Source organism: Pristis pectinata, chromosome 34 (genome assembly GCF_009764475.1).
Source record: "Pristis pectinata isolate sPriPec2 chromosome 34, sPriPec2.1.pri, whole genome shotgun sequence".
NCBI classification, from domain to species: domain Eukaryota; kingdom Metazoa; phylum Chordata; class Chondrichthyes; order Rhinopristiformes; family Pristidae; genus Pristis; species Pristis pectinata.
In genome coordinates this window covers 11,081,710-11,108,144 of record NC_067438.1, presented here as the reverse complement: position 1 = coordinate 11,108,144, position 26,435 = coordinate 11,081,710, and the positions used below count along the sequence as shown (strand labels likewise).

The following is a 26,435-nucleotide window of genomic DNA, read 5'->3' as shown; positions in this document are numbered from 1 at the left end:
TTCTGTGGTCTCGATGAGATTTGAATTCATGCCTCCAGGTCATCGAACCAAGTTGCTGGATTGCTCATCTTATACCACCACCACTGTGCTACCTTACCCATATTTCCAAGATACATCAGGAAGCCTTTATGGAACGTATGACACCAAGATTGGTGGAGTTGTCGACAGTGTGAAGGGTCGTAGAAGGTGATATCAATGTGTTGGTGAAATGGGCTGAGAAATGACAAGTGAAGTTTAATCCAAGTAAGTGTGAGGTGATGAATTTTGGGAGTACTAATGAGGCTAGGACATACACCATGAATGGTAAAGACCTTGAGAGTATTGAGGAACAGAGGGACTTTGGTGTGCAAGTCCAAAGATCCTTGAAGGTTGCTGTGCAGGTGGATAACATGGTTCAGAAGGATAGGGGATGCTGACCTTCATTAGTTGGGCATTGAATACAAGAGCAGAAAGGTTATGGCTCCAACTTTATAAAAGATTGGTCAGACCTCAGCTGGAGTACTGCGTGCAGTTCTGGTCACCGCGCTATAGGAAAAGATATGATAGTGCTGGAGAGGGTGCAGAGGAGATTCACCAGGTGTTGCCTGAGATGGAGTATTCTAGTTATGAGGAGAGACTGGAGAGGCTAGGTCTGTTTTCCCTGGAGCAGAGTAGGTTAAGAGGGGAATTATTGAGGTATATAAAATTACGAGGGATATAGATAGGGTAGACTGCAGGAATCTTTTCCTCTTATTGGAAGTGAATAAAACTAAAGATTTGGGATAGTGATTAAGAGATTCAGAGGGGATCTAAGGTGGACCTCTTTCTCCCGGAAAGTGGTGAGTACATGGAATACACTGCCTGAGAGAGTGTCATCACTGTCAGCATTTAGGAGGTGCCTAGATGAGAACTTGAGTCGTCTGAGGCATTGATGGCAATGGAGCAAGTGCTGGAAGGTGGGATTAATACAGATGGGTGCTTACTGGTCAGTGTGGACACTGGGCTGAATGGCCTGTTTCCCTGCTGTATGAGTCAATAACTTTATTTGCATATTCATGTGTGAGTTGAGTGGCTGAAGCAGTCTTCATGACGTTGCCATGACGTAGTTTTATCAGCACCATTTTTCTGGTCAACAATGATGAAATTACATCAGAGGTGAAACTGCAGATGTAGGTTTCCAATAGGCATTTAACTAGATGCCACATAAAAGGCTGGTGCATAAATTAACAGTTCATGGTATTAGAGGAATCGTGTTAGCATGGATTGAAAACTAGCTATCACATAGAAGACAAGGTGTTGGAACTAATTGGTCTTTTTCAGGGTGGAAGGATGTATGTAACAAGTGGGGTGCTCCAGGCATCAGTTCTTGGCCCTCAATTATTTACTGTTTGTACTAGTGACCTCGGAGTGGGTGAAATATAAGTTATTTGTTTGCCCATGACACAGAGATAGGTAGAAGGACATGCTGTGATGATGATTTGTGACCATGCAATGGGACATGTATGGAGTGATCGGGCAAAATCTTTGGCAGAAGAAGTTTAATGTGGAAAAGTGTGAAGGCATGCACTTTGATGGGTTTGAGGAATCAAAAGGCAGATTATCTAAATGGAGCGAGGCTGCAAGTGAGTGAAGTACAGAGAGATCTGGGTATTCTAGTATATAAAACATAAAGTGAGCAGCAGGTCCAACAAGTAATTATGAAGGCAAGTAGCATTTTGACCTTAATTGCAAGGGGTTTTGAGTTTAAAAATGGGGAGGTTATGTTACAGTTGTACAAGGTATTGCCATACCTGGAGTACTGTGCAGAGCTTTGGTCCCCTTGCTTAAAAACGGATGTAGTGGCATTGGAGGCATTCCAAAGGAGATTCATCAGGCTAATTCCTGGGATGAGAGGATTGTCCTGTCAGGAGAGGCTAGAGTTTGGATCTGTATTCTTTGGCGTTTAGAGGAATCAAGGAGGACCTTATTGAGGCATATAAGATCCTGCGAGGGCATGACAGGGCAGATGTTGAGATTTTTGACCAGTGGGAGAGTCTCAAATGAAGGGACGTAATTACAAGATAAGGGGTTGGTCATTTAAAACTGAGGTGCTTTGAAATTTCTTTTTACAGAGATTGGTGAATCTCTCATTCTTTATTTCAACGGGTTGTGGAGGATAGATCATTGGAAGTATTTAAGGTGGAGGTTGATAAATCTTTGAAAGATTGCGGAATTGAAGGCTATGGGAAACTGGCATAGAAGAGGAGTCCAGCATAGATAAGCCTTGATCATATTGAATGGTGGGGCAGGCTTGAGGGGCTATGTGGCATACTCCTGCTCCTATTTTCTTGAGTTCTTCTGATCATATCTTCATCAGTCATTGGATTCATCATCTTTGGAGAGCATCTCCTGTAGGACTCAGTGTTGTCTTGTTATACATGATTGGCCCATGACTCAGTTATAAGCAATAGCTTGCTTCGGAAGGACAGCACACATTGTTCTGAGATCAGGGTGAAATGTCACTTGTTGCTTTATACCAATATCTAGGCATAGATGCATTTATTGGATGTTCCTCTCACAGTTGACCTCCTTTGGCACCAGGTTCAACTGCTCCACTGAATCTGACCCTGTCTCTGTTCGCATGGGTTATTTTGTCCACTCCATGCACTTTCATTGTCCTCTTGCTTGTGCACTGTTTGTAGAAATGATCTTCCAAATCACAACTGACATGCTGTTCCCATGTGCAGGGCATTTATTTTTCAACCTGCGATACTTGCCACAGCTAAGTAACACTGGCTGTATTTCCCTTGTTCTCCTTTTTATCTTTTGCTTCACTACATGTACTTCCTTCCATTGGCTATCCAGCATTCATTTGAATAGTGCCTATACAGCTTTGCTGGTCTATATGCACTTTTCTAAAGTTAACTTTATCTGGCATGGTAGTCATTTCCTTGGACTTGACCCCCAGATTCCACAAATAATCCAATCTCTGAGTGAGTGCTTCAAATCTGCAAAATTCTAATAATTTGTTGTCATCTTAACTCCCTTGAGAAAGTGTGAAAAAAAATTCTCATTGATCCTGATTATGTGCAAAAAGTCCAGTAATTGTCAATAGGTTAATATCTGGGCAGATTGCAATATACTGCAAGGATAATTGAATAACCAAAGGAAAAGCTTATAGTCCTGAGATAACTTACTTCAAACTGTGGTTTTGTTCCACAGAAGCAGACAAACTCTAATAAGTTCCACACTAAATAGTGCCAGAAGAACACAGAGCAGATGATCAGGATACATTCTTAACACAGGTTGAAACAGTGATGTGCAGGATGGCAAAGGGCTTTACTTTTCATCTGTTTAGTTTAAGGCCCCTTCTTTCATAGGCTTTAGCAACAATGATAGAACTTGGCCTGTACATGTGATGAGATTGGAATGACTTTGGCTGTGGACTGGAGGTGATGCAAGTTGAACTATTTCCTATCTGTCCTGTAAATTTTCTTCACTTCATTGGGAAGTTCATTGCAATTGAGGTACTGCAGCAAGAAAGATTTGAGAAATGTACCGGGGTGATAAAACTACCATACTTAAAAGTGTATGCATTGAAATTGAGTCTGTTATGGACCCATTGGTTGAAATCACAACTTGCATGCCATCAACTACTTAAAGGATCTTAGCCATGCTGCTTTCTCTCAAAGCAATCATCGTTCTGTGTCTGCATGTCAGCTAGGCTCTCAACTTAAGCGCTCTTTTTTGTCTTTATCACTGGAAAGCATCAGGAGAACAACCATCCAACAACAACCCATCAATGTCATTCCCTTGCAGGAGCGCTGCACCCAGTAACATTGTACCTCATAATATTTATGCTGTTGCCTGGTATTAACACCAGGTGAAATATGCAGGGTAGGACTGTGACGCACATTTCGTGAGGAGAAACACCAGGCAGCAGCAGGCTGCAATTACATCAAAGGGCTAGGGAACCTAGTGTGAGATCTTCCCAGAGAAGATGGTTATCAGCTGATGAAGCTGGTTAGATTCACAGCTGGAGGCCATCCAAAAACGACAATGCCTTAATGGAGTATCAAACCATTCTACTTGAAGCTTAGCTTCCTGTCACTGGAAGCAGACTGCTATTCTGCAGGTACAGAGAATTGAATACCTGGAATGCACTGTTGCCAGGATGGAGCAAACTCCCACCAAATGAGAGTTGTCTGTGTTGGTGTGGCCTGAAGGCACTGATTATAGCAATGTAGGTAGGAATCACTGAGCTGAGACAGTGAAAACAGAAATCTCAGTTGGAACTGTACTGAGGTGCATAATGGCAAAATACTGTTAGCAATTTGAAATCAAATGGAGGTTGCTGGGAATACTCAGAAGGTGAGGCAGATAATATTTCATCTCAATGGCCTTCAATAAGAAATAAGCAATGAGCTGTGTAGATGGAAGTTATATTTCAGCTGTGGGGTAATCAGAGCTTTTAGTGTTTCTCAATGAAGCCACTTGGTCTGACTAAATGGTCTTTTTGAGAAATCTTTATAAATACAGCTGCTGATGATGAAACTAAATCCACTGTACCTCTTGACAGTCACTAGAGAGCAGTGTTGTCCCCTGTTCTAGATCCAAGCATTTACCGCAGCGCCAGATGAACACCAGGGAGCAGTGTTGACTGTATAGTTGAGGGACAACTGAGGTATATAGAGTCATAGAGTTATACAGTACGGAAACAGGCCTCTTGGCCCTAACTCATCCATGTCAACAAAGGTGGCTACCTCAGTTAGTCCCATTTGCCTGCATTTGGCCCATATCCCTCTAAACCTTTCCTAAACATGTACCTGTCTAAATGTCTTTTAAACATTGTAGATGTACCTGCATCAACCTCTGTCAGCTCATTCCACATACCCACCACCCTCACTTCCCCTTTAAATATTTCCCCACTCACCTTAAACCTATGCCCTCTAGTTTTAGACTCCCATACCCTTGGAAGAACACTGTGACCATTCACCTTATCTCTGGCCCTCATGATTTTATATACCTCTATAAGGTCATCCTTCAGCCTCCCATGCTCCATGGAAAAAAGCCACAGCCTATCCATGGATGCTGCCTGACCTGCTGAATATTTCCAGTACTTTTAGTTTTTATATATAGTGTATTTGGATTTTCGGAGGGCCTTTGATAATGTCCCACATGAGAGGTTATTGTGTAAAACTAAAACTAAAGCACGTGGGATTGGGGATAATATTTTGGCATTGATTGACTGGATCTCAGACAAATCTAACAGGACGAGGCAGACTAGATACGGAGCATTTTCCCAAAGCCTCCAGAATCCAGAACGACTCAAAATCTACGTTATGCCACTACTGTCCGGTAGCGCTTACATCAACCATAATGAAGTGCTTCAAGAGGTTTGTTTTAGTGCAAATCAACTCCCCCTCATACATGACTTGGATCTACTTCAATTTGCCTACTGCCACATCAGGTCAACAGCAGATGTGATTTCTCTGGCTCTTCACTCTGCTCTGAACCATCTGGGCAATGGGAACACATACACCAAGATGCTGTTCAATGAATATGGCTTGGCATTCAACACAATCATCCCATCCAAACTCATCATCAAGCTTCAACACCTGGCCCTCTGTACCTCCCTCTGCAAATGGATCCCCGACTTCCTCATCAGCAGATCCCAATCAGTGAAAATTAGTAAGATTAGATCATATATTTATTTATTAGTCACATGTACATCGAAACACACAGTAAAATGCATCTTTTTGCATTACTGACAATGTGCTGGGGGCAGCCCGCAAGTGTCGCCATTCTTCCGGTGCCGACACAGCAAATCCACAGCTCCTAACCTGTACGTCTTTGAAATGTGGGAGGAAACCGGAGCACCCGGATGAAACTGATGCAGACATGGGGAGAACATACAAACTCCTTACAGACAGTGGCAGAATTGAACCTGGGTCGCTGGCGCTGTAATAGAGCTACTCCTCCTCCCTGACCATCAATATAGCTTCAACTCAACACTGCCTGCTTAGCCCCTGCTCTACTCCCTATACACATATGACTGTGTGGCTAAGCACAGCTCCAGTGCCTATACAAATTTGCTGACAACACCATTGTTATTGGATGAATCACGAGGGGTGGTGAGTCAATGTACAGGACCGGGATAGGATACCTGATTGAGTGGTACCACAACAACAACCTCTCGCTCAGCATCAGTAAAACTGAAGAGCTGATTGTTGGCTTCAGGAAGGAGAAGGTGGGTGAACATTTGGTCTACATTGGGGGATTGGTGGTGGAGAGGGTCAGCAGCTTTAAATTCCTGGGCATTAACATTTTAGATGACCTGTCCTGGGCCCAGCACATTGATGTAATCATAAGGAAGGCACACCAGTGTCTTTACTTTCTTAGAAAGTTAGGCAAGTCTGGGTTGTCACAGAACACTGTCACAAACTTCTGCAGATGTACTGTTTAAAGGATCCTGACTGGTTGCATCATCATCTGGTACGGCAATTCAAATGTGCAGGAACGTAAGAAGCTGCCAAGGGAAGTGGACTCAGCCTAATACATCACAGGCACATCCCTCCCCACCATCAGTAGTATCTACAGGAAGCACTGCCTCAAAAAGGCAACATCTATCATCAAAGATCCTCACCATCCGGGCCATGCCATTTTCTCGCTGCTACCTGCATGAGGTACAGAAGCCTGAAGTCCCACACCACCAGGTTCAAGAACAGCTAGCTCCCTTCAACCATTCAGTTCTTGAACCAATCTGCACAACCCTAATTACTACCTCAGTACAGCAACACCATGACCACTTTGACAATTTTGCACCTCAGTGGACTTTTTTTTGTTCTAACTGTGTTTATGTTTGTTCTGAATGCTGCTTATCTGATGCTATGTGCCTGTGATGCTGCTGCAAGTGGAGGCCAAGCCATGAAATATATTCCGGATACATCCTTAATGGCAAAGGAATCCAGGAATATAGGGAGAAGGCAGGAGTAGGTAAATCATTGGCCACAATCGTGTTGAATAGTGGTCAGGCCCAAAGGACAGAATGGTTGACTCCTGCTCCTATTTTCTTCTATTATCTCATTGAAACACATAAAATTCTGACAGGGCAAGAAAGACTGGGCACAGAGCGTATGTTTCCCCTGGCTGGGAGTCTAGAACAAGATGTTATAGTCTTGGGATATGGGGTAAGACATTAAAAAACTGTTAAGAGAAAAAAACTTCTTCACTCATGGGACCAAACCCTTGGTGGTTACCCTGTGAAATTCCACTGTGGAGGCCAAGTTGCTGAATATATTCAAGCAGGTGAACAGGTTTCTAGACAAAAAAGGAAACAAGGGATATGAGATTAAACAATAAGTTTTAAAATAGAGGATCCACCATGATCATATTGAGTGGCAGAGCAGGATGAAAGGCTGAACATCCGATTCCTCCTAATAAAGTTTCTGTGCTGTTACTCTATAACTTTTGGGACTGACTGGCTGCTTAAGGCAGAAAATCCTTTTGGAGATAAGGAAGTATGTAGGTTTGTCATTACTGCACAGGAATCTCCAGTCCTTCACTGGAAGCTGGTAGCAGCTCTGACAGCTTTATGCAAGTGTTGCAGGTTTTATTGTAATTAAGTACTAAAGGTTTTCAGGCGTAACCATAAGTAAGGTCTACCATTAAAGCGTAGAGTTCAATCACACAGCCATTGAAAGCCAAACGAGGATAATCATGATAGCAACCTCTCCTTTCCGCAGTCATTATTTCCATGCCGGAGTGAGAAGCCCAAGGACTGGGGACTCTGGACAGAACAATGGGCCTGACAGAATTCCATAAAAGGCCTCTATCAACACATTTATTGGCAACTTGTGCCCCTGCCTGCTGGAGGGCCTCCTGCTGGTGAGGTTGTGTAGGAAGCAGCAGTTGATGGGTGCCCCCAGAGAGAGGCAGGCACTTATGGACACCACCATCTATGGACACTGGCATTTTCATTTAGGTTACTGCTTGGTTCCATGCCACTTTACTGCCCTTACTGAATGTGGACAGGGTTCTGAAGCCAAAGAATCAGAATTTGACCTCAAGGTCCAGCTCCCTTTGGAAGCAGTGGTGAATTCTCCAAGAACAAATGAGTCACGGAACCTCCCCAATACTTGACATTTACATTGGGAATATTTTTTGTCATGGTCAAGCACGTTGGACATTCAGGTAGTGGATGCCTTTATGCCTCACGCATGGTTATACATTGTCAAATGAAGCCTAGATCATGGGTACAATCAAACAGTACCAGAACCTTCATAAATCTGTAATGGTCACAAATCTATAGGCTTTTAACGTTAAGGGATTGAAACAATATGGAGTCCACACAGGAAAATGGCAAAGCTGAAAGATCTTATCGAATAGTGAGCAGGTAAAGGGGACTGAATGGCCTTTTACTGCATTGCTCTTTGCAGTCTGAAGGTCTCTTGCTACGGGAAAGAGAAAGTAAAGCACTTTTCCTTGAGCAGTGAGCTTTCGCAAACAGAACCATTCAAATAAGAAAGAAATATTATGTACATTGATTAACAAATATGTTTCAATCACAGATTTAAAATCAATATTTGATCTGGCATCAACTGAGTTTTCCAAACTTCAAATATCCTTTGTGTGTAAAAGTGTTGCCAAATTACATATCTAAAGTACCGGTTCCAATTTTTAAACTATGCTTATCTTTATTGGTTTGTCCTGTTGCAGTATGATCATACCATATAAATGCATTTAGTTGTTCATATCTCGACCAATGAGGGCTAACTGGAAATGAAATATCATTAATCAATATTTTCTCCTCTAGATAAGCTGTCAGAAATTGTGATAAGGAGCAACAGAGCCCCCGGTTACATCATCCAACTCACCTGTGACGTTGCTGGAAACCCTCATAAATATGAATGGCAGAAAAATGGAGGGGAAGTCTCCGAGGATCACTGGCTCATTTATGGGAACAGAAGCCTTGTCATCCCGACAAATGAATGTGGAACGTACACCTGTATCGCTACCAATCCTGTCAGCTCTGACCAGGCAAATTACACTGTAACTCTCCCTGGTAAGCTTCATATATAGATGACATCTTGAGAATAAATTTCATGATCTTTGTGGACTTTGGAATGCAGCCTGTGTAAATTACACTGCAGCAAAGATAGCCAATAGCAGCATTAATAGAAATGTTCACTGTAACTTACAAAGGGTTTGACAGAGTGAGGAAGATGACTTCTTCTGGTTGGGAAAAGGGATCGTCAATTAGTTGTCACTCAGAGAAAGAGGATGGGCAGTCAGGAGGAATTCCTTGCTTGGGGTTGGTGGAGCCTGAGCTGTTCTGTGACAGGGATTGTGTGAGGAAGTGCCCATTGCAGCTATTTGGGGAGATCAAATTGGTTTTACAACATTGCAGTTTCTAGTCCATTTCTGATCAAAGTCTTTCTCTTGCCAGCCCACAGTTATCAACTATTATATGGTTTCGTTTAGCATCTTTTCTCTTGTAAGAATGCTGATTCACGCTGAAGTAGTTTCCCGGGTCTTCAGGTACCTGACTCAAGGGACTTCCAAACAGGGGGGCTTCAACAGTAAGTGTGGACAAGATGCTTGGATAAGGCAGCACTGGTCCTGGCAAAATCAGTCTTCCTATGGAAATTACTTTACAGCGATTGGAAATGGAGAGATTGACTTATTTTAGCTTCCCTTTTCTAGTGGTACATGGAACAATTATCACACCCTGACCACTGCTGCTTGATAAGATAAGATAAAATATCTTTATTAGTCACATGTACATCAAAACACACAGTGAAATGCATCTTTTTGCGTCGAGTGTTCTGGGAGCAGCCCGCAAGTGTCGCCACGCTTCCGGTGCCAACGTAGCATGCCCACAACTTCTTATCCTGTATGCCTTTGGAATGTGGGAGGAAACTGGATCACACGGAGGAAACCCATGCAGACACACAGGGAGAACGTACAAACTCCTTATAGACAGCGGCCAGAATTGAACCCTGGTACTGTAATAGTGTTACGCTAACCGCTACACTACCTGCCCTTAGGAATAGTAAAGGGAAAAAATAACTGGTGGGGGTTGTCTATAGGCCACTAAATAATAACATTACGATGGCACAGGCAATAAACCAAGAAATAGATGTAGCAGAGGATGTGGTGAGTCTACAGAGAGATATAGATAGGTTAAGTGAGTGGGCAAGGGTCTGGCAGATAGAGTACAATGTTGGTAAATGCGAGGTCATCCACTTTGGAAGGAAAAATAGAAGATCAGATTATTATTTAAATGGTGAAAGATTGCAGCATGCTGTTGTGCAGAGGCACTCGGGAGTGCTTGTGCATGAATCACAAAAGGTTGGTTTGCTGCAACTGTACAGGGGATTGGTGAGGCCGCACCTGCAGTACTGCATGCAGTTCTGGTCTCCTTACTTGAGGAAAGATATACTGGCTTTGGAGGCGGTGCAGAGGAGGTTCACCAAGTTCATTCTGGAGATGAGGGGGTTAGCCTATAGGAGAGAGTGAGTCGCCTGGGACTATACTCACTGGAATTCAGAAGAATGGGAGGAGGTCTTACAGAAACATATAAAATTATGAAAGGGATAATAAGATAGAGGCAGGAAGGCTCTGTATGTCAGCCAGAACTTGCTGCCCAGGGTTATATGGGATCAGAGACAATTTGGGCAAACAGGGATTTAGACGCTACTAGTAGAGAATGTGCAGAGAAAATAAATATCAGTATTATGGTGGGGAAAGGAGGCAGAATGGAGAATGATAACTGTCCGCCTGTTTTTTTTCAATCAACATAAATGGAAAACAAAATAAGGTGCTATAAAACAGGCTGCTGATCATTCAGTGCCCATTCTGTGTACCACAACTGATCTCCTTGACTTACCCCTATTCTGACCATTTCCTCCTCCCCACCCCATTCCCAGCCTATCCTCAATTCCCTCACCAAAAAAATTTAGCCACCTGCTGAGCTGGAACAATTACCTAATGTTTTCTTCTTTCTATATCTATATTTTCCTGTGCCTGACCTTCTGCACACTCAATAGATCCCCAAATGTGGGAAAAGGTGATTCTATTCCCATCTGTTCAGGAGCATGCTTAGATTCAACCCTTGAAGAAGACTTCACTTTTGCCTGATTAATTAGTGACAAGGGATGTCATCTCTGAAATCACAAGAGGCCTCTTTTTCATCCTTGGAGCAGATTTTCACCACTTTGATTTCACTCTGATAGTATCACCATCCCTTGTAAGTAGATTGAGTACTGAAAAGATATTTATTATTCACATGTACATCGAAACACGGTGAAATGCATCTTTTTGCGTTACTGAGAATATGCTGGGGACAGCCCACAAGTGTTGTCATGCTTCCAGCGCCAATATAGCATGCCCACAGCTCCTAACCTGTACATCTTTGGAACGTGGGAGGAAACTGGAGCACCCGGAGGAAACCCACACGGACAAACTCCTTACAGACAGTGGTGGGAATTGAACCCAGGTCGCTGGCGATGTAATAGCCCTACGCTAACTGCTACAAGGGTGCACTGCAGTATCACCCAATGAAAACCCACTCTGTGATTCAAGGGTCACTCAGCAATTTTCCATCAACTGACAATTTGCTCACAAGACCGGATCCCAGCGGCTGAGGCACCGACAGTTCATTTTTATAGTTTCCTGAAAATCAGTGGAATGTCTTTCTGTTATTGCCTACAGTGAACCTTTCCGTTGGTGTCAGCTCTACCTCGGTTGACAGTATTCTTACCTCTGAATTGCAGGTTGGGGGTTCTGATCTCATTCTAGTCTCTTAAGCACACAATCCCAGATGATACTTGGAGCAGGACTAAAGAAGTGCTCTTTCAGAAAAAACTGCTCTCTTAGCTAAGGTCCTGTCTGCCCCTCTTGGGCGGATGTAAACAATCTCATGGCACTACTTTCAGAAGAGAGAGAAAGTTCTGTCTGGTGCTCCAGAATATTTATCACTCAACCAGTATTAACAAACCTGATTCTCTGTGTTTCCATTATCTTACAGATTAAACCTTGCTCTGTACAATTTGCAAGTTCCACATTGCAACAGTGATTGCATATAAGGCATTACATTGTCTAAGAACTCATTGGAATGATCAAGGTTGTGTTTTTTCTACCTATAGATAAATTCACAGAGGCATTTTGGTGTGATGAGATGAGTGAATGTTTTAATTAATGCAGGCATCACTGAATAGGCCACATGTCCCACCCATTCTTGCTGGCATGACACCTGTTGCAGTAACCCAGTAGACAAGAGTCTTCAATCATTGTAGATTTGAAGCCATGTCGACCAGGCCCCAAGTCAGGGATACAAGCTCAGTTTCCTGACAGATGAGAAAAATGGTCTATGTTGCAAATATTGGGGCATTTATGGTAATTCTCTCTGATATATATACATACACACACACACACACACACACACACACACACACACACACACACACACACACACACACACACACATATATATATAATAGTGAGACTGGATCGGCTTTCCCTGGTGAAAAGGAGGTTGAGGGGTGACGTTATAGAGGTTTATAAAATTAGGAGGGGCATAGATAAGATGGATCGTCACGGTCTTTTTTTCCCAAGGTAGGGGAGTCTAAAACTAGAGGTTATAGGTTTAAGGTCAGAAGGGAAAGATTTAAAGGGGAACTGAGAGGCAAGTTTTTCAGAGGGTGGTGGGTATATGGAACAAGCTGCCAGAGGGAGCAGTAGAGACGAGTACAAGTACATTTCAAATACATTTGGACAGGTACATGGATAGGAACGGTTTAGAGGGATACGGGCCAAATGCAGGCAAATGGAACTACCTTAGAAAGACACCATGGTTGTTATGGACGAGTTGGGCTGAAGGGCCTGTTTCTGTGCTGTATAACTCTCTGACTCTATATCCTATTATGTGAATATTTTAATAGGTATTTCTGGGGCGGACTCTATAATTATTATCGCATCGATCACAGGACTGGTATCTTCTTTGGTACCTCTCAGTGGATTCTTGCTTCTATCGTGGTTGGAGAAGAAATCAAAGCAAGGTATCTGTCAAATGTTGAAAAGGTTGGGAAATTTCAGTATTCATCACCAAGAGTTGCTGGGTATCACCACCATGGATGAACTGGCTGTCCTGAAAGATAGAGCTGTCAGAATGGGTCTGAGGCAGGAGGTGTGCCAATCCACGGGAGGGAGAAACTGACTTGGCTTTGTCCTTCCCAATCTACCTGTGGCAGATACATCTGCCCACAATAGTATTGGTGGAAGTGATTGCCACACAGTCCTTGTGAAGACAAGGCTTTGCACACCCTCCATCATGTTGCGTCACACTGCAAACATGCTAAATAGGATTGACTCAGAACAGATGTGGCAGCTCAAAACTGGGCATCCATGCAACATTGTGGATCGTTTTCATCAGCAGAAATGTATACCTGTATCCTTTTCATGGTCTAGCATATTCGTCACTACCATTACTACCAAACCAGGGGATCGACCCTGGTTCAATGAAGAGTACAGAATGGTATTGATGACATACACTCCAGATAGGAGTGCATGTCATCAATACCACAGGTTAAATAATATTTGGTCTCAAATTTTGCTGTATCCAGTCCAATCATCTTTCTTGATCTCATGTGAAGTGAATTGAATTGATTGGAGAATGGCCTCTGTGATGTTAGGGATCTCAGCAGGAAACTGAGATGGACCTTCATTTGACACTTCTGGCTGGCACTTCATCACTTTTAGGAACACATGATTCTGTTCCTGGCATGCTATTGCATACAGTTGCAACACTGGCATCTTCCCAACAATGTGGAAAATTGACCAGGTGATAAACAGCAGGACAATTTCAATCCAACTATTTGCTGCCCAATCAGCCCATTTGCAATAGTCAGCAAAGTGATTGAAGCTGTCATCAAAAGTGCATTAAATGGCTACTCAGCAGTAACCTATTCACTGATGCTCAGACAAGGGCAATTAGGGATGGGTAATAAATTGCCAGCTATACTCAGATCCCAAAAAATGAATAAATTCAAAGTATTTACCTTCAGGTTTTAATGTATATCTCCAAGTTATTCTTGACAAATGTTGAATTTTTAATAAAAGTACTTTCTATAGAGAAGAAGGTGAGTTAAGACCAAACAACTTTACCCAGGGCCTTTGTCCTGAGGGGTACAATAAAACTGGTATTTTTGTGTCATTGTGAAGTAGTTTCCAATTTTATTGACATAGAAGAGCTGGGGAACCTCTGGCAAAACCCCAGACAGGTTCTTTTGGTTTGAATTTAATCTACCAAGTGAGTTATTAACAAAGTTGGGGATGGTGGAAGTGATTCCCTTAACTGTGATATTGTTTGAAGCGGGACCTTCTCCTAGCCCTGGCACATGGTCCCCTTTGGGTCTGGTGACAGGAGAAGGTGCAGAAAAAGGGTTGCCTACTGTTGGACCTGGTCATATACCTTGGATCTTCACATATCTTTGGATAGGCAATAGAGTTTGGAGATGGGCTGCTAATTTTTGTGAATAGGTTTTTATGCAGAAGGGTGATGTCAGATTTGAAAACAGTAGGAACCGTATTTGAGGAGAGGGAACCGTTGGGATTATGAGCCAACTGAGAGCTCTGGAATAGTGTTGTGACCAGGAGTTGGATATTATCGACATGTGTTTAGAGTAGTTCCCATACTAGGCAGTGAAGAATGCTTGGTGAGGTTGGTCCAACAGAAAAAAGGAACGGAAGGAAGGTACAGAGAAACTGATGGTTTTAATCATTGAATCAGAAAAATCCAGGAGCACCTAGTATGTTATTGAAAGTGAGGTGTAGGAGGCAGAAAAGATGAATTTAATAGAGTAAAAGCTGAGGGTTAGCTTTGTATTTCTGAACAATCTTTGAGCGATCAGTGTCACCTTAAATCTTACCCGTCCAGAGTCCTTCGACATTACCAAGTCACTCAGTTGATGGTTGTTGTACATTTTATTCATATTTATAAATAGCTGTAAAGTAGGTTAAAGTGAAATTAAGCCATTTTAATGTTATTGTTCATTTCTCTGTAGCGTCTCAGAGCCTCATTATCTGCAGCATTCTGTCTTTTGTTGCTACCTTCATCACCCTCATATCCTGGATTGCGATTAAAGGTATGTGCACAGTGTTCGGCCCATATGCCTCTAAACCTTTCCTATCCATGAACCTCTCCAAATATCTTTCAAATATTGTTATTGTATCCACCTCTACCACTTCCTCTGGCAGCTCTGACATACCCACCACACTCTCTGTGTGGGAAAACTTGCCCCTCAGATCCCCTTTAAATCCTAACCTTAAACCTATGCCCTCAAGTTTTAGATTTCCCTCCCCTGGAAGAAGACTGACCTCATGATTTTATAAACCTCCATAAGGTCACCCCCTCGGACTCCTTCGCTCCAGGGAAAACAATCCCAGTGTGTGCAAGAGTAACACGACCTTCAGTACATTGAATTCATGGATGCCATGGTAATTTTGGTCTTTAAGAAATGTCCAAAATTTAAAAGCCTTCTGTCTACTCTGCATTTTGTGTCTATTTAAGCAGAAAGGAATATTTAGTAAGGAAAAGGATGATTGGTAGGAAAGTGAAGAATGCAATGAAATTACTGGGTCTATCTCCAAACCCTTGTGAGAGAATGTATGCATTCTGTCTGCTCGTGTAGAAAGCTTAGACTCTGAAAGAACTTTTAAGGGTATCCAACTCAGGCTAGAAAGACCTTTGTCAAGTTGATCAAAGCAATGTACAGGTGCAAATGTTATTCTTAATGCTTAAACCTGCCGTGCAATGAAAATTGTGTTGGTTGCCCCACATTGAATCCACACCAACGTTCCAGAAGGATAGTACCTCCCAAATCCACAACCTCACACCCCAGGACAAGAACAGCACGTGCATGGAGACACAACCACCTTCAGCTTCCTTTCCAAGTCGCTAACTACCTTGATTTGTAAATATGTCACTAGCTCTTCATTGTTGCTGAGTCTAACACCACCAGGGAGCATTTTCACCAGAAGGACTGCAGTTTTGCAAGTTCACCACCTCCTCCCAAGAGCTGCCCAGATCCAAAATGAAAAAATGAATACAAAACAAAATTAAATACATTACGAATTACCAACCACTATTGTTGAATCTTTCCTCCAGATGCTGCCTTTGTACCTGCTGTTGCTTTAGGCACTGTCTCTGCCCTGCTTTTGGTCATAATTGCACCAATTGTTATTCCGAAGTTAGGCTGCTCATTTAAAGGGAAATTCCAAGGAAAGAAAGGTAAAGAACGGTTCATGTACTGTATAAAATTTCTAGGTTTAAATATAAAACTATAACTTCCAACTTATTATATCATTTATATTTGACAGGATCTCAACCTTTCGTTTTCTTGAGTGGCTTCATTATAATCCCCATTACAATCGTTATCTTAAAGGAAGAGATTCAGCAAAACAGTGAGTTTACTGTCAATGATTCCTGTGTCTAACGTTGCAAACAACTGCATTTACTTCTGTGTACTCAGCGTGCTTTTGTTGAATCCACAAATACTGTATGAAGTGACCACTCCATCGCTAATGTTGAGCCAGATTAATCTGTAATGGATACATTTTAATTTCAATGGATCAACAACCTTTCCCTCTATGTCAGCACAACAAAAGAGCTGATCATTGACTTCAGGGAGGGGGGCAGTGCGCACACTCCTGTTTACGTCAATGGCACTGAGGTCGAGAAGGTTGAAAGCTTCAGGTTCCTAGGAAGGAACATCACCAATAGCCTGTCCTGGTCCAACCACACAGATGCCATGGCCTAGAAAACACACCATGCCTCTACTTCCTCAGAAGGCTAAAGAAATTTGGTACGTCCCCTTTGACCCCCCACCGATTTTCATAGATGCACCATAGAGAGCATCCTATCCCGATGCATCACAGTTTGATGTGGCAACTGCTCTGCCTGAGACCACAAGAAACTGCAGAGAGTTGTGGACACAGTTCTGCACATCATGGAAACCAGCCTCCCCTCCATGGGCTCTGTCTACACTTCTTGCTGCCTCGAGAAAGCAGCCAACATAGCCAAAGACCCCACCCAACCCGGACATTCTCTCTTCTCCTTCCTCCCATCGGGCAGAAGATAACAAAAGCCTGAAAGTATGTACCACCAGGCTTAAGGATGCCTTCTATCCCTCTGTTATAAGAATATTGAACGGTCCCCTAGTACAGTTAGATGGATTCTTGACCTCACAATCTACCTCATTATGGCCTTGTACCTTATTCTCTGCCTGCACTGCACTTTCTCTGTAGCTGTAGCACTTTATTCTGAATTCTGTTATTGTTTACCCTTGTACTACCTCAATGCACTGATGTGATGATCTGTATGGATGGCATGAGAAACAAGTTTTTCACTGTACCTTTGTACAGGTGACAATAATAAACCAATTTAATTTGTGTGGATGAGGCTCAAGAGGTTTTTCATCACATTGGTTCTCTTCCCACCTGCCACAACCCCGCTGTGCCCTTCAGAACTCCGTCAACAAGGTCAATCCTGATGCCATACTGTTGAATGCTGAAGACTCCCACCAGAGTAGATTCGGTCTCCTTACTCTACTCCATGCTGGTTCCAAGTGGTATTCAATGTGGAGTGTTCTGATTCATCAGCTGAGGGAGGGTAGTAGGTGGTAAACAGGAGGCTTCTTTGATCATACTTGTTGATGCCCAGAGAATTTATGGAGTCTAGAATCAATAAAGAGGACTCCCAGGGTCAGTGGCTTCCCACTATTTACCATGGTCTGCTTCCCTGGTGGGTCTGTTTGGGCAAAGATATACCCAGGCATGGTGAAAGACTCTGGGGCATTGGTTACAGGTCATGATACCCAGTACGTCCATTACTTGACTATTCTTTGGTTCAGCCTTCCCAATTTTGATATAAACACCCAGATGTTAGTGAGAGGATTCTGCATGATTGTGCTGAATGTGATATGTCTAGTGATTAGGTCTCCATGTATGTCATAACATTTCCTCCTGTGGTTTGGTGTCAATGCTCCTAAAAAAGTTCTTTGGATTGTCTTACCACAGTAAAGGTGCTAAATAAATGCTGCACTGGGAGACATTCAACTTGCTCAGTGTTTCATTGTCATATATTTTCAGATCAAAGTTGTCACACCAGTATTTTAACGTGGAGCATACCTATTGCATTATTGGCCAGCTGTGTTATTATAGTCTCTGTGTTCCTTGCAACATATCGCTGTAAGTATCAAATCATTTGCTCACTTTCACTTTCTGAAGAATTATCAGTTGTGAAAATGTTTACCTAACTATCTTGCCATTGCATTAACTTTTAAAGTAGAACAACTGTGAAGAAATTGCCTCAGCACATTACCTTCTTTTCCCTTATACCCACAGTGTAATCATAGGCATTTTGATTCCCTAGCACAGGTTGAAACATAAAGTCGGTGTTCTTGGGGTTAGCAAATGGATAAGCCTGGGAGTGTTTTTATTACAAATTACACAGTCGTGTATCCTACTTTCCCTCAGGCCCACCTGTGAAGTCAGAGGCCAGCAGGAATTTCCCCAATTCCCCTTAGGCTGAAAGCCTCTCACTGGCCACAAACCCCTGACCCCAAAGGCGATGCTGCCAGCTCAGCCTGCCCCAAGGCTACGGTCACTATGACACTTGACTTCTGCCTTATTGAACTTGGATTAGGGAGTGAACAGACCGTGACCTGTAAAGATCCAGGACTGCAGGCTCCTGCTGCTGAGAATGAGGAGGGGCAAAGAGGTGAGAGGGAGGGTGGAAAGGAGGGAAGACTCAGCTCCTTGGATTGAAAACATGGAACTGGTTTGGTTCATTCACCCTCCCCAACTGCTGATTTGGGCCAACAGTAACACCTGCTTTCTGTATTTCTCCTCCCTCTCTCTGCCCCCACAGATGCCTTAATATTTCTGAGCCCTGCAACAATGCAAGATAAAGTGGATCTACTTGAGTAGTCACTGCAAGGAGATTTTAAGTAATATACTTAACATTATGCAAAACTTGCAACCCATCACCAGCTTCTCACCTCTAGCTTTTGACCCCCAGCCCCAGTTTGCTATGTTCTTTTAACCTTGTCACACTTAAGCACCAACCAGCAAGCCCTCACCAACATGGGGCAAAGTATCTGCTTGATCACCGTCACCTGCCCCACATCAATCACAACCATTGATCTGTGGTCATTGCCCTTCCCTCACTGACTGTATATTCCATAGATGCTGTATTACTGGAAACAACTAAATTAAGTTGAATCTGCAGCAGGGCAAGGTAAGGGATGTGTGGATTCTGGGAGGACGAGCAAATAGATACTTTCCACCCATAACCACTCTTACGACAAAACAAAGTAAAAGAAAATTCCCATGATCATCATCCTGGTAGAGTGGACATATGTAACTGGGGCTCATGTTGGTCAAGGGAGAAAAACTCATTGAGGATATATATATCAGAATTTGTCCACACATTGATATTATATATTTGAAAATTGTGTACAGCATTGACAGAATCTTTGATATGACTCATGACTGTGTGGCCAGATTCTGCTCTAACTCTATCTACAAGTTTGCAGATGATACCCCCGTAGTAGACCATATCTCAAACAACGATGAGTTGGAGTACAGGAAGAAGATAGAGAGCTTAGTGGAATGGTGTCATGGCAACAACCTTTCCCTCAATGTCAACAAAACAAAAGAGCTGGTCATTGACTTCAGGCAAGGGGGCGGTGTACGTGCACCTGTCTACATCAACGGTGCTGAGGTCGAGAGGGTTGAGAGCTTCAAGTTCCTGGGAGTGAACATCACCAGTAGTCTGTCCTGGTCAAATCACATAGATGCCATGGCTAAGAAAGCTCATTAGTGCCTCCACTTCCTCAGAGGAGGCTAAAGAAATTTGGTATGTCCCCTTTGACACTCACCAACTTTAATCGATGCATCATAGAAAGCATCCTATCTGGATGCATCACGGCTTGGTACGGCAACTGCTCTGCCCAGGACCGCAAGAAACTGCAGAGAGTTGTGGACACAGCCCAGCACATCACAGAAACCAGCCTCCCCTCCTTGGACTCTCGTCTTTACCTCTCATTGCCTTGGCGAAGCAGCCAGCATAATCAAAGACCCCACCCACCCAGGACATTCTTCTTCCATCAGGTAGAAGATACAAGAGCCTGAGGGCACATACCACCAGGCTTAAGGCCAGCTGCTATCCCACTGTGATAATACTATTGAACGGTTCTATTATACGATGAGATGGACTCTGACCTCACCATTTACCTTGTTGTGATGTTGCACCTTATTGCACTGCACTTTCTCTGTAGCTGTGACACTTTACTCTGTACTGTTATTGTTTTTACCTGTACTGCCTCAATGTAACTGCACTGTATAATGAATTGACCTGTACGATCGGTATGCAAGACAAGTTTTTCACTGTACCTTGGTACAAGTGACAATAATATACCAATACCAATATGAAGCTCTGCTGGAAACTAACATACAGAAAATAACACCTATGAATTAGAATATCAAGGAAAATATTATTATTCCAGGAGTGCCTTGCATTTGGGAAAGAAGTGTTTCTGTCCTGGCACAATGAAAGGCTATTTCCATATTCTCTGCTCTCTTGAGCCCTGGAATTTATATCTAAATACATTCACAGGCCACATGAGTATAATTTCACAATACACCCAGTGAAATCAGCCCCACAAAGATTATTTATGGACAATATGAGTAAAACGACTTTTCCATTGATGGTTTAGCCCTCTCCTAATGTCTGCTGTCCATTCCTCTGAGTATACCTATGTTCAATCACAATTATAGGGAAACCACACTGACATGGACCAAAGAATAAGAAAGAATTAGTCAATTAGTCAAGTCAGAGAAAGAATGGCAGGGTGAAGGAACCATGGGTGACATGAGAGTTAGAACATCTAGTTAGGAGGAAGAAGGCAGCATACATAAGGTGCAGGCAGCAAGGATCAGATAGGGCTCATGAGGAATATAGGGTAGCAAGGAAGGACCTTAAGAAGGGGCCAAGGAGAGCAAGAAGGGGACATGAAAAGGCCTTGGTCAGTAGGGTTAAGGAAAGCCCCAAGGCATTTTTCACTCATGTGAAGAGCAGAAGGTAGACGAGAGTAAAGGTAGGACCGATTAGAGACAAAGGTGGGAAGCTGTGGAGGTGGGTGAGGTCCTCAATGAATACTTCTCTTCAGTATTCACCAGGGAGATGGGCCTTGATGATGCTGAGGATAATGTTGGTAAGGTTAATGTTCTAGAGCATATGGATATCAAGAGAGAAGATGTGTAGGAGCTGTTAGAAAATATTAGGACAGATAAGTCTCCGGGGCCTGACGGAATATTCCCCAGGCAGCTCCGAGAGGCAAGGGAGGAGATTGCTGAACCGTTGGCTGGGATCTTTGAGTCCTCGTTGTCCACGGAATTATATACTAGTGAGCCTTACATCTGTGGTGGGCAAGCTGTTAGAAAGGATTTTTAGAGATAGGATCTATGAGCATTTAGAGAATCATGGTCTGATCAGGGATAGCCAGCATGGCTTTGTGAAAGTCAGATAGTCTCTCACAAGCCTGATAGTGTTCTTTGAGGAGGTGACCAGGCGGATTGATGGGGGTAGTGCAGTAGATGTGGTCTACATGGATTTTAGTAAGGCATTTGACAAGGTTCCACATGGTAGGCTTCTTCAGAAGGTCAGAGGGCATGGGATCCAGGGAAGCTTGGCTATGTGGATACAAAATTGGCTTGCCTGTAGAAAGCAGAGGGTTGTGGTGGAGGGAGTGCATTCAGATTGGAGGGCTGTGACTAGTGGTGTCCCACAAGGATCGGTTCTGGGACCTCTACTTTTCGTGATTTTTTTTTAATGACAGATGAGGGGGTGGAAGGGTGGGTTGGCGAGCTTGCAGATGACACAAAGGTTGGTGGTGGTGTGGATAGTGTGGAGGATTGTCGAAGATTGCAGAGGGACATTGATAGGATGCAGAGCTGGGCTGACAGTGGCAGATGGAGTTCAATCCGGAGAAGTGTGAGGTGGTACACTTTGGAAGGACAAACTCCAAGGCGGAGTATAAAGTTAATGGCAGGATTCTGGGTAGTGTGGAGGAGCAGAGGGATCTTGGGGTCCACATCGACAGATCCCCGAAAGTTGCCTCATAGGTGGATAGGGTAGTTAAGAAAGCTTATGGGATGTTATCATTCATAAGTTGAGGGATCGAGTTTAAGAACCGCAAGGTAATGATGCAGCTCCACAAAACTCTGTTTAGACCACACTTGGAGTACTGTGTCCAGTTCTGGTCACCTTATTATAGGAAGGATGTGGAAGCTTTGGAAAGGGTGCAGAGGAGATTTACCAGGATGCTGCCTGGTTTGGAGAGTATGGATTATGAGGAGAGACTGAGGGAGCTGGGGCTTTACTCCTTGGAGAGAAGTAGGATGAGAGGAGACATGATAGAGGTGTACAAAATATTAAGAGAAATAGATAGAGTAGACAGCCAGCACCTCTTTCCCAGGACACCAATGCTCAATACAAGAGGGCATGGCTTTAAAGTAATGGGTGGGAAGTTCAAGGGAGATATCAGAGGAAGGTTTTTTTACCAAGAGAGTGGTTGGGGCATGGAATGTGCTGCCTGGGGCGGTGGTGGAGGCAGGTACATTGGTCAAATTCATGAAATTGCTAGATGAGCATATGGAGGAATTGCAAATAGAGGGATATGTGGTAGGAAGGGGTTAAATAGTCTTAGGTGAGGTTTAAAGGTCGGCACAACATTGTGGGCTGAAGGGCCTGTATTGTGCTGTACTGTTCCATGATTCTATGAATTGTGACTTTTCCACAGAAAATGGTGATGAGAAACAATATTCTCTTAACTATCTATGATTTATAAAGATTCATTTTATTTGTTACAGACAGAAATGAAGATACAAGCATTGAAATAAAACAGCAGGTATGTTATATTCTAAACTTCTGCAGTTGTCTGGAATACTTATAAGGCTAGTTTAACGTATATTTATGCAAACTAGAAGGAATGTTGGCTTCAGTGGGGAGGGGTGGATTTGGGGATTCAATTCCATTGCACGTGCACCATATGTTTGATAATTTAACATAGTTTCTAAAATCCATTGTTTCATAGAATGGTTACAATGCAAAAGGAGCCATTTAGCCCATTAGATTTATGACAGGTTTATTACTGAAATCCCATTAGTTTCATTCCACTGCTCTTTCCCCCTCAGACCTGCAAATTATTTTCTCTCAATTCCCTGAATTATTCACTTCTGAAGGCCTTGATTGATTCAGATTAGACCACCCCTACAAGCAATGAGTTCCAAATTATAATCATACTGTGCAAAAAATCACTTGCCATTTGTATCTTTTACCCATCTGTGCTTCCTGGCCCTTGAACCATCTGCTGAGGATAACAGCTGTCCTCCATTTAACCTAACTAGGTCAGTCATGACCTTGTATACCTGTCTCAAATGTATTCTCAGCTTACTCTGCTCCAATGAGAATAATGGCAGTTCACCATCTAACCTTATACCTGAAATACCTCATTCGTGGAATCATTGAGAAAATACTTTTTATATCCTCTCTAGGACCTCAGAGTTCCTGAAATGGACACATGGGTCCAGTTGTAGTCTATCAGTTAGCTGGAATCAATATAACATCCCTACCTTTTTAATCTATGCTTTTAGTTATGAATACCGGGATCCCATATCCTTTGCTAACGACTATCTCAACATACTCTGGCACTTTCACATATACTCCATTAGCCTTTCTGTTCCTGCATATCCTTTAGAATTGTGCCATTTAGTTATATTGTGTCTCCACATCATTTATGCCAAAGTGCATTATTTCACACTTCCTTGCATTGAATTTCATCTGCCACTTGTCTGCCTATCTATATTTTCCTGGAATCTATTAATTTCCTCATCATTGTTTGGCACACTTTCAAGCATTATCATTCATAAATTTGGAAATATTAGCCTCCACATCCTCGTCTATATCATTGATTTTATCAGTTAGAAAAGTGGTCCCAGCAGTAACCCCTGTCGAACACAAATGTCTACCATGCTACTAGTCTGAACAACAACTGTTTACCACAAATCTCTGTTTTTTGTCCTTAAATCAATTTCTTCCCCATTCTGTTATGATCTTTTAATTTCATGGGCCTTAATTTTGCTAACCAACGTTTTGCTTGTTTCTGAAAATCCGTGCAGATTATATCTTTTGTCTCCCTTTCTTGAAGCATTTGCTTTCATTAGGTTACCTCCCCACAGTGCATCTGGTTATAAGGATCGTTGTAAACCTCCCACCATCTGTTTTGTCCATTTCACCATTCCTGTTTTTCTGTTCAGTAGGGTTTTCTGCTGCTGGTATTTGGGTGGAGACATCTGATCATTGCATGTAACAAATATGCTTTGTTCATTTTAGGGTAATGAAGACTTATAAGATTTCATTATTGTTGACGTAGAGCTGGATGCTGCACCTTATTCTCTTCAGACTATTGTTACGGACTCAGTAAATGTCCCTTTAAGATAGAGAGAGAGAGAGTGTGTGTGTGTGTGTGTGTGTGGCGTGCTTACGTCAATAGAAGATAAAGGACGTAATGACGTTATTGAAGAAGTCAGAAGAAAGAAGAGAGAGGAGAGAGAGAGAAGGGAGAGAGACACCAGCCTGCTAGTTTTCTCTATCGATGGATGAGAAACAATAACTGTGTCTGCCACTGAAATCCATGTATGGAAATTGGAAGTAATCCGGTGGAGTTCACTTTGTTGCTGACCTGTAGAAGGAAACAGGTATTTGTGTGTGGACGACCACGATTCGGATGCTTTTCGGGGTGAGGAAGTTACTACCGAGTAAACACTGAAGTGTCGTTTGGGTTCCATCGTGGAACATTTGGATTTCGTAATTACTCTCTCTCTATGTTTCTCTACGTCTACATCTTATCTTCAGACAACGGTGGTTGTTGAAGAAGCGTTTGCTGATGTTTCACCTTATGGCTTGCGGAACTGAACTTTAAGAACCATTCCTGAACTTGGAGTTTGGGACTTCGCCACACACACACGAAGAGTTTAGTTTTTGGGGTTAATGTTCAAGGTTTAACATTTTTGAATTCTAACATACTAACATTTTTACTTTTATGTATTATCATAAGTAGTGATTAATAAAATAATTTTTAACACTGAATCATGCTCAGTGTGTTTCCTTTGTTGCTCGTTCGTGACACTATTTAAAATGGGCATGACAGATCTTATTTTTGGACTTGAATGCCAGCGGAAAAATTTTGTCCATCAATACAGCAAATACTTGCCTTCACTCCTATAGACTGGACACTGCTATTTGAAACACATTATTACAGCCCTCTGTATGATTTCAGCATGTATTCCTTCAATGCACTGCTGAGACACTGCTGGTTGGTAGGTCTGATACAAGAAACAATGTCACCAGACCAAGTGTTTCTGACCAAAGTATCGATCCTTGAAGTGGGCTAGCAGCCCTTTAACACTGTGCTGGAGTTTGATGTGAACAGAAAATCAGTGGAGCACCAATTATAAGACTTACATTTGACCATTGCCTTTTGGTGAACTTTTAGACAAGGATACACAAGAGACTACAGATGCTGGAATCTGGAGCAAAAAAGGAAACTGCGGGAGGAATGGAATAGCCTAAATTTCGGGTTCAGGTCCTGCATCAGGGCTGAGAGTGTAGAGATAAGATAGCTAGAATGTAGAAGTGAAAGGGAGGTATGAGACACGGGCTGGTAGGTAATAGTTGATACCAAATAAGGAAGGGAGGATGGGCAGTTGGAACCAGGAGGGGAAGGGTAAAAGTCCAGGTGACGGGGGGAGAGAAGGGATGGAAAAGGTAACAAGGGGAGAGGGAACTGGGGTGGATTGGTGGAAGTGGGAAAGGAACACGGGGTGTGAATTACCTGAAATTGGAAAATTACATATTTATACCGTGCTATAAACCTGATTCTGATTCATTGAGATATAAACTCCCGAAGTGGAGTATGAGGTGTTGTTCTTGTTGGATTAGGGTCCAGGTTGCTGTTTTCTTGTCGTTTTACACTTGCTTATTTGTTTGTATGACCACCTGTTTGTAAATATTTTCAGACTGGTTTGCAGTATAAAGTGAGAGCTCAAGCACAAATTCTTTGTTACTTTGCCTTTACTTGCTGTTCCCTGCTGTTACTTGCTGTTCCCTGTTTTTGCTTGATGTCACATGCTGACACTGCCTGACTGTACACTCTCTGATGAACATCTAATAAAAGAATGTGTTACGGACTCGGTGAAAGTCCCTTTAAGATAGAGTGTGTGTGTGTATGGCGTGCTTACGTCAACAGATAAAGGACGTAATGACGTTGTTGAAGAGGTCAGTCGAAGAAGAGAGAGAGAGAGAAGGGAGAGAGACACCAGCCTGCCAGTTTCTCTGTCGATGGAGGAGAAAT

At 42.7% G+C, this 26,435-nt stretch overlaps 1 protein-coding gene across 3 annotated transcripts in view; it reads left to right on the top strand.

Moving 5' to 3' along the window:
• The window catches only part of LOC127585861 (uncharacterized), a 47,385-nt gene extending 22,214 nt beyond the window's left edge, over nucleotides 1–25,171 (top strand). For all 3 annotated transcript variants that reach the window (XM_052043566.1, XM_052043567.1, XM_052043565.1), the window contains 8 exons: nucleotides 8,774–9,022; nucleotides 12,903–13,019; nucleotides 15,024–15,104; nucleotides 16,127–16,249; nucleotides 16,339–16,422; nucleotides 18,109–18,207; nucleotides 22,894–22,931; nucleotides 24,416–25,171. In XM_052043566.1, coding sequence (XP_051899526.1) covers nucleotides 8,774–9,022; nucleotides 12,903–13,019; nucleotides 15,024–15,104; nucleotides 16,127–16,249; nucleotides 16,339–16,422; nucleotides 18,109–18,207; nucleotides 22,894–22,931; nucleotides 24,416–24,433 — 809 coding nt within the window. In that variant the 3' untranslated portion in view covers nucleotides 24,434–25,171. The remainder of the gene's footprint in view (nucleotides 1–8,773; nucleotides 9,023–12,902; nucleotides 13,020–15,023; nucleotides 15,105–16,126; nucleotides 16,250–16,338; nucleotides 16,423–18,108; nucleotides 18,208–22,893; nucleotides 22,932–24,415) is intronic.
• Nucleotides 25,172–26,435: the final 1,264 nt, after the last annotated feature.